The sequence below is a fragment of the Lactuca saligna genome, chromosome 8 (assembly GCF_052625555.1).
Source record: "Lactuca saligna cultivar CGN05327 chromosome 8, ASM5262555v1, whole genome shotgun sequence".
Taxonomy (NCBI): domain Eukaryota; kingdom Viridiplantae; phylum Streptophyta; class Magnoliopsida; order Asterales; family Asteraceae; genus Lactuca; species Lactuca saligna.
The window spans coordinates 281,192,327-281,201,492 of NC_136424.1; the positions used below are offsets into that span (position 1 = coordinate 281,192,327).

General features: G+C 29.0%; 1 protein-coding gene across 1 annotated transcript; it reads left to right on the forward strand.

Moving 5' to 3' along the window:
- The first annotated feature begins 5,794 nt into the window (after positions 1–5,794).
- Positions 5,795–8,649, forward strand: LOC145010940 (putative polygalacturonase). Its single transcript, XM_078969532.1, has 5 exons — positions 5,795–5,945; positions 6,665–6,982; positions 7,060–7,355; positions 7,450–7,520; positions 7,606–8,649. The coding sequence occupies exons 1-5, from the start codon at positions 5,934–5,936 to the stop codon at positions 8,277–8,279; spliced, it is 1,371 nt and encodes a 456-aa protein (XP_078825658.1). The 5' UTR covers positions 5,795–5,933; the 3' UTR covers positions 8,280–8,649.
- Positions 8,650–9,166: the final 517 nt, after the last annotated feature.

Genomic DNA, 9,166 nt, shown 5'->3' on the forward strand with positions numbered 1-9,166 from the left:
AAATTTCAAAAATTTGGGCATAATATCAAATTGGCAAAATCAAAGATCACTTTAGTAAGTCACTTACGGTATATCCTTTCCAAATCATAGTTTGATGCTTTCGTGTATTTGGAACGAAGTGACCATAACGTTAACACCATTATCATTTCAATCGACAGATAATCCTCGTCTTGTATTCTATTGGAGAAGACGAAGATGAATGCGAAAGGGAAATAGGTAGCTGGGGAAGATGATTTGTACTTAATTGCAGAGTTCATGCGTATATTATGTGCATAAGGATCGATTACTAGAGTGACTGCAAGATGAAAAGACAAATTTACCCCTTCACTAACGATTCAAAAGTGACGGGGTTAGGGTCAAGGACCAATCGCGCAATTAAATGAAACCTTAAGGACCATTCACGTGACTTTTTGCTAGAAAGTCCTCAAAATGCGATATTGTGAGACCATGAGACCAAATCTAAAAATAATTTTAAAATGAAAAATAAAAATAAAATCCAAATTTTTTTTTTTAACTATTATTTCGGAACTTTAATTATCAAAAAAAAAATTACTGTTTTTTTTAAATACGTGAAATATTCTAATAGAATATTACACTGTAAATATTCTAATGTGATTTTTAAAATGTTAAAATATCTACTAGATTTGTCAGATATGTAGAATATTCTAATATTCTAATAGAATATGTATAAAAGTGTATTTTTTATATTTCTTTAAAAAATACAAATTCCGAAAATAATATTTGAATTTCTTTTTTTTGAAAAATTTCAATTATTTTGCATTTTAAAGAAGTTTTTTTATCTACTAAATGAGTAGCTAGGATTGTATCTCACGATCTTATAAAATTAAACCGTCTCACATGAACATAACTCTCTCTCTCTCTCTCTCTCTCTATATATATATATATATATATATATATATATATATATATATATATATATATATATATATATATATATTACAAATAGGCATATATATTAATGACAATTTAGTAAATAATTTCAAAAACAATTGAAAATCCACCCAATGGATTCAATAATGAAACATATTTTTAAAGAACAATTAACCAAAGAAACAACCGTGAGCATCGGAAATCCAAAGGATCAACGGTTAAAGGAAGGGTTGCATATTTTTTTTATTTTGATACACATGCATCAGTTCAGAGCAATAAACCTATTTTGTATTTTTAATAATTTTTTAATTTTAGGATAGTTTTTTTATATAAAAGAAAAACAAATATATCAAAATTAATGATTTTTCGTCCATTTCATTAATTAGATATGAGCCAACAAGCAACAAATTTGACCTTAACGTCTTCTCAAACTATATATATATATATATATATATATATATATATATATATATATATATATATATATTTGATTGATGTCGTAAATCATATTTTTTTTCAATTACTCTATTTTATGAACACGCAGTAGAAATAGGAATACGTATAATTTATATCTAAGTTCAAGGTGAGCATAGTTCTGGAACCAATTCAAACCGATCTGGAACCGCAAAAAATGAGAACCAAATTTATGGATACGGAGGAATCAAGAAACAAACCGAATTACATATTCGTTTTCCTATACGATTCAGTTTGATTTGAGGCCCGAAACCGAAAAACTTAGAACCAAAATTATGGATATCGAGAAACCGAAAACCAAATTACCAAACCAAATATAAATCGGTTCCGATCGATCTAGTTCCAGCCTATTTTTGTCACCCTAAATTTAAGTTGTCGATTTTATCGTGTCTAATTCTTTCTAATAAATGAAAATAAATTTGGCACATTGAAAATATGTCATTTTTTGGTATTTTTGAATAAATGGTTTTTTTTTTTTTTTTCCATTTGTCATTTTTTCATGTTTTTTTTTTTCATATTTTCTTAATTAACACATCATATTTACGCTTAAATTAATAATTATCTTAATTGAAAATAACTAATAAATTACAATATTAGTACTCATATAGTATTTAATATGTTTCTTTTTAAATTTAAAATTTAAATTTTAAACTTCAAATCTAAAATTTCAAACTTTAATAAATTTTTTGTTTAAACTTTTATATTTAATTTTTTGTTTTATCAAATCTGTATAAGATACGGATTTTACACCCAGTTTAATAATAATATTGAGAAATGAAATGAAACATAAAAGGAAGGGTAAGGATGAGGGGCAAATGGGTAAATTAGGGGTTAAGAGAATAATTTGCATATGAAGAAACAAACAAGAAGGGAGCACAAATACAAGGTGGGATCCATCAAATGACACCACACAAAGAGCGAGAGGGCTCCCCTGTGATCTGGCAAAAGTGACCGAGCCAGCCTAGCCATTTGATTAATTGGCGTGATTGGGTCCCATGCACCTCAACCACATGCCAATACTCCTCTCCTCTCTTCTCTTCCTACTGGATCCCATTAGATTACCAACACAACTCATTTCATAAAAAACATTCTTCTATCATATTATATGCTTTTACACTTGACAATAATAATATAATATATACAATAAATCAATTTTACCTGTTCACCTTTAATTTAGGATTGCTCAAAAACACATCCAATTGCATATTAAGAATACCAACTAATATTGTATTTTCTTTTACTAAATATTCTACTTATTTTAACACAATTCATCAAAATTACCATATTTATATATAGTATTTGTTAATATTTAATGTAAAACATTGATTTTGCTGATATCAATCGAAATCTTTTGTTAACATATATGTAAAATCATGGTCCTAAATAATATTTTATTTTCAAATAATTGAAATTTAGTAACTATATCCAATTAATTTAATTTAAATGTGAAAGTAGGAATTATTGGCATGACTTTAGTAAGTTAATTGTTGGTGACAATCACTCAGGATCCCTTCCAATTCTATGTGTCGGCAATTACAAACGTTTGAATCATCCCCATTTATAGCAGTTTAACGTGCACTTCTTCAATCATGGATTAAAATAAATTGACTTTCCTAAATAACTTGATTTAATTTCGGTTTAATTACTCAGGCGCTTTATAAAAATATATTTGTTAAAACTCAACAATATATTATATTATTAAACTATTTAAAAAGCATATTTGTTTAAAATTAAGAAAGTATATGTAAATATTTAGGAACTAGTTATGAAATCTATGTATTACATGAGTATATATATTTTAAAAAAATAAACAAATATAAATATCCAACAATTTAAAAAATTTAAATTTATAAGAAAAAAAGTAAAATATTAATTATTAAATTGAAGTGTTTATTTATCTTTTTAAATTTATACTACTAATTTAAATAAATAAACAACTAAAATAGTTGAGTTCAATTTAGAAATTATAAGGAAAGTTTCACTAATGAATTGGAAATACATTTATTATTACATTTAAGTATTATATAAAATTTAATAAAATAGAAAAAACCACAAAATAACACATCAATATAATACAATTTGATTTACCATAAAATAACATGTGAAACAATATATAAGAGGATGTTAAGTGACACAATTATTTTTATTTATATTTGGATACCAAAATATTAAGATGACTCAAATAATAAAACTATATATATATATATATATATATATATATATATATATATATATATATATATTGAAAACGTAATTGTTTTTTTTTTTTTTTTGAAATATAATTACTAGATGTCCTACTCATATATAAATAAGACGCAATACAAGAAAGCGGAATCTTGTCATAATTTTATAAGATCAATTACCTTAATATTTTTGTGAATTACAAATTTACAAGAGAAAATTCATCAAATGACCAAAAGAAAAGGTGTGTATGAAACAATTAACCATGAAAAACTGAAATTTATAAAATGACCATGACTTCCGTAGAAAGAAGCTTTGTGGAAGCCTTAAACCTCCGAGGAATCGGACATGTGGAGAAAAAGACAAAAAAGAACGTTGGTTTACATATTTTCGTAAAAGATGTCTCTGCGGAAATGCATGACTCCGTGGAACTATGAAACCTCTGAGGATGTTTAACAATAAAAAAACCCAATTTTTATTATTTTTTTATTTTTAAAAAAAGGCCAATTCATCGGAGGGCACTACGGATCCACATAAAAGGCCCTTTTTGGACCTGTTCTTCGTCCAAAAAGCTCTGAGGAACTATTGTTCATTTGAAAATGGTCAAATTCAAGATTTACTAGTTGTTTACTCATGATATTCGTTCTTATTTCTTCGAGATCTGATTGAGTGTTTCTTTCCTGTTTCGTGTCTTTGTTCTGCAGCAGACCTCCCCCAAACCCTTCCTCCTTCCGCAACTCACAATACAAACCCGATTTCTGTTTGGTGATTTTACAAAAATACCCATGTCACCTCATTTCCTTAGTGCTATTCAGGTTTCTCAGAGGTTTAATACTTCCGCAGAGCCCTCTCTGCGGAAGTCATGATCATTTTACAAGTTTAAGTTTTCATGGTTAATTGCTTCATACACACCCCTTTATTTGATCATTTGATGAATTTTCTCAATTTACAATCTTATTATAATATATTTGTATAAGGAAAATTTTACAAGCAATTCTACGTAAGAAAAAAAAATTCAAATTAGAGATTTTATTTATTTATTTTTAATTCATGTACGGTTAAAGCTTTTATTTTAAACAACTTTCATAATCCAAAAATTAATTTAAGTAGTATTTAGTTTTTGACTTTTGTAGAAAAAAAAAAGCGCCTATCAATTTAGCTTTGTGTTTTGTCATTTTATACATTTTTTAAAATAAAACTAACGACACTATCACACAAATAAAAACTATAATTTTCAAATTTTTAATTAATTTTATAAAACATATCTTACATTTACTTGTTTAAAACACTTCAAAAGTAATAAATATACAACTTCTAACGTTCAATTATTAACTATAATAATTTTTACCAAAATATTTTTAGCCCATTGGTATTTAATTTTGTTTTTTTATGAGATCAAAGGTTCAAGTCTTGTATAATCCAACAAAAAAAAAAACATAATAGAAAATAATAGAAACTAAAATAACTAGTTGAGTTGAATGGCACAAGTTCGATTATGAACAAATTGGATCCCATATGGAGTTCTAATTTGTATGTAAGATTGAGGTTATTTATTTAAATTAATGTAAGAACTACAAACTTAAGATGATTTTGTTATAATTTAGAAGTAGTTTATAGTATCTTTGCTGTTTCAAAAAAAAAAAAAAAAAAAAACTATAATAATTTTTGACATACTTTTTAATTGATAAAGTTATATGTATATCAAACATATATGTTATCTATGTCCGACATATATGTATACATATAGATATATAAATGTCATAGGACATGAATTAGATTGAAATAAACCAACCCAAAAAAACAAACGTAATGGAAAAAAAAAAAAAAAAAACTAGTTGAGTTGATTGACACAAGTTCGGTTATGAACAAATTGGATCCCATATGAAGTTCTAATTTGTATGCAAGATTGATTTTTTTTTTTTTAATAAATTTGAGAAATACAAACTTGAGAAGATTTTGTTATAATTAAAACTGATTCTTTTATGCTCATAATTTATGGGTTTATATTGGATTTGGTGAGCAAGAAGATAGACAAACTATATAAATATTAAGACAAATATTTTACAAAATTAGTGGTTAAATAAATAAAATAAAAATAATAAATATTAGTCCTATGGCTTATTAATATGGTTTCATATATAAATTAATGAAAAAAAATATATAAAAAAGAAAAAAAGGAAAAACTTAGAAGAAGAACAAGAAGTAGCTGTCTTTTATTGTATTAGTGCTGTCGTTTTCTATTACCATACGTTTCTATTTCTTTGTTTTGGGTTTAGTCACTTAATGGGCATCAATCTCATCGTCACCATCATCCTACAATCACTCTTCCTCCTCTCCAGATTCTCTCCTTCTTCTTCTTCTTCTTCTTCAATCGCCACTCGCCACCCATGAAGAGGCTAGTAAGTACGTTGTTTCCTTTTAGTTTTTGTATCTTTTCTGTTTTAAATCTCACAAATTACTCAATTTAAATGCTTCTCAGTTCTGATCTGTGTGTTTTCTTTCTCTGTCTTTCCCTCGATTTCGATTTGAATTCCAATTTTATGATTCCGTTTCCCCAGTTTTTGCTTAGGTTTTCTTGTTTCTGGATTTGAGGTTTTTTGTTTTTTTTCGTTGGGTTAATTCAAGTGTGATTCTGATAATCAAATTCATAGGCGAAGACGGATCTGATCTTAAAATTTCTTCACTTGTCTCTACATTTTCATTCAGTTTGCCCACATTGATCTCTAAAGTACCAAAATTTAGATTGGTTTGTTGTTTGACAACAAAAGGGTAAAATAAATTAAACATCTTTGGATTTACGTCATTATTTGCTGTGTTAGATGTTGATTAAAGCAATGGTTTCTTCTTTGAAGACAAAGCAAAGGCTAAAATTGATTTGAACACATTAACAAACCCAGTTTGATTTGATCACGCAATGTGCTCTGATCTATCTTTTTTCGTTAATTTTCTTATAAATTTATGACCTTCTCTTGAAAACATCGTATATGTTTTGTCAAAAGTGGTAAAAAAAATTGGCACTAAAAAGACAATTTCTGCAATTCTGTTCAAGTAAAAACACTGTTGCATAGTTGGATCTTTCTTTACCTTTTTCTTTTGGTCTTCCTTTTTTTTTTTTCAGGTGGGATTGCTTTTGCTTGTAGCAGTAAGTAATGCTATTGAAGTCTACAGAAGCGTAGAAGAAGGCGAATGCAATTCCGAAAGACATTTGATTCCTCGACCTCATAGCGTTTCAATTTTAGAATTCGGCGCAGTTGCAGATGGAAAAACGTTAAATACAGTCGCCTTTCAAAATGCAATCTTTTATCTCAAATCCTTCACCGATAAAGGCGGCGCTCAGCTGTATGTTCCCTCCGGCAAATGGCTCACCGGAAGTTTCAACCTTACTAGTCACCTCACTCTCTTCCTCGAAAAAGACGCCGTCATTCTTGCATCACAGGTTCAGTTTCCACATTCATTTGATTCTATTTTAACGATTTCTTTTGATATTCATGTTATGGATTTGACTTTTTGTAGGATATTGATCATTGGAAGGTTATTGATCCCTTACCTTCTTATGGTCGTGGTATTGATCTCCCCGGTCAAAGATACCGGAGTTTAATCACCGGAGAAAATCTCAGCGACGTTGTGATTACAGGGGATAATGGAACGATTGATGGGCAAGGTTCTATTTGGTGGAATACTTTCGATTCCAATACTTTGAATCACAGTCGTCCTCATATTGTTGAGTTTATCAACTCCAAAGATATTGTTATCTCGAATATAACCTTCTTAAATTCCCCTGCCTTTACTATTCATCCAGTATATTGCAGGTATTTTTTTTATTTTTTTAATTACTTTCACAAATCTTTATCACACTATTGAAACTCAAAACGATTTAATCATAAAAAATCATGTAATTTACAGTAATGTTCTTGTACAAAACATAACGGCGCTGTCTCCAGCTGAGTCGCCTTACACAAGTGGCATCGTTCCAGGTACCCTTTTCAATCTATTTTTTTTTTTTTTTTTTTTTTTAATGTGGTGATGGTATTAATTAGTTATTAAAATGTGAAATTTCAGATTCTTCTGATAGCGTTTGCATTGAAAATAGCAACATTACAATGGGTCACGATGCGATTTCACTAAAAAGTGGTTGGGATGAATATGGAATCACATACGGAAAGCCAACTACAAATGTCCACATTAAAGGTGTTCGATTACAGTCTTTTAAAGGATCAGCTTTGGCTATAGGGAGTGAAATGTCGGGTGGAATCTCCGAAATACTTGTGGAAAACGTAAAATTACACGATTCGGTCGCCGGAATCGCGATTCTAACGTCGAAAGGGCGAGGCGGTTACATCAAAGGAATCGTGGTTTCCGATGTTGATTTTGAAAACGTTGTTTTGGCGATTAAGTTATCCGGTGATTCCGATTCTCATCCGGATGATAAGTATAATCCGGATGCGGTTCCGATGGTTGAAGGAATCACGTTTAAGAACATGGTCGGAATTAATATTACGGCAGCCGGGATTCTTTCAGGGATTGTTGAATCCCCGTTTACGTCAATCTGTCTTTTGAATCTCTCTCTTGAATTGAACCCTGAATTATCGTCATCTTCTTCACCATGGACATGTTCTTATGTATCTGGTTTTTCTGAAAACGTGTCTCCGTTACCTTGTCTTGAACTCCAAACGATTCCATTGAATTCTTCGGTTTGCTTTTCAAATTCACATAATCTTGTTGATGTTCTATGAGTTATAAACATTCAAAATCATTATCATTTGTTGGTGGAACATGTGGAATGAGGATCATATCGTGTTCTGCTTAATTTGTTAAAAGTCGGATGAGAAATCTTTCTTTGATTCTGATGCTTACTGCTTGCGTAGATTCAAGCGTACAAGTTCTGGAAGCAGTAATTAAAGATGAATTCTTTCGAAGGTCTGGTTTGTGTACAGCCTTGTTTCGTTTATTTTAATGTGTAAGAAAAGTTTTGTAGTGGCTTTTTCTTATACGTCTCTTATTCTCATTCATCATGTTATTCTTCTCGTATTTTTATTTTTCTTTGACTGCATTCCGAATGTAAATTTCATTATTGGGTTTCGAATTAAAGATTGTTAAATGTTAGGACGAGTTGCAAAAAAAAAGTTATAAACGTTTTTCTTTCATGCTTACAAGGTTATCGTGATTTTAGTTGATTTGAATGTGTTTTAAGAACATGGGATTGCAAATGAAAATAAAGAAAACGTGAGAAGTAGTAAATATTAAACGGGACATAATGATTGGGAACTGGTTATTTGGTTTTGTTTTGTTGTATTGCAATTAATCATAGTTGTTATGATTTGTTAATTTCCAAAAATGGAAAGTAATAATAGAGGGTTGTTTAGAGAAACATCTAAAAGACCTTGCTTAAATGTGTTCAAAACGTCACCTGTACAGATGTGTCCAAGTTATTGGAATGAAGGACCACATGACATGCTGTTTTTTCTTTAGCTTATACTTTCACTTCATAAGGTTTGTAAAAACGGAAACTTTCTGATTATAGAAAACATTTTTATGGATGTTAAAACTATACTAACTAAGTCATGTGAAATGCTTGTTTCATTGGATATTATAAACCCAGAATCCAATGAAACTATTCATT

Coding starts and splice junctions, on each gene's coding strand:
- LOC145010940 (XM_078969532.1), top strand. Junction 6,983..7,059: donor CCGTCATTCTTGCATCACAG/GTTCAGTTTCCA, acceptor GACTTTTTGTAG/GATATTGATCATTGGAAGGT. Junction 7,521..7,605: donor CACAAGTGGCATCGTTCCAG/GTACCCTTTTCA, acceptor GTGAAATTTCAG/ATTCTTCTGATAGCGTTTGC.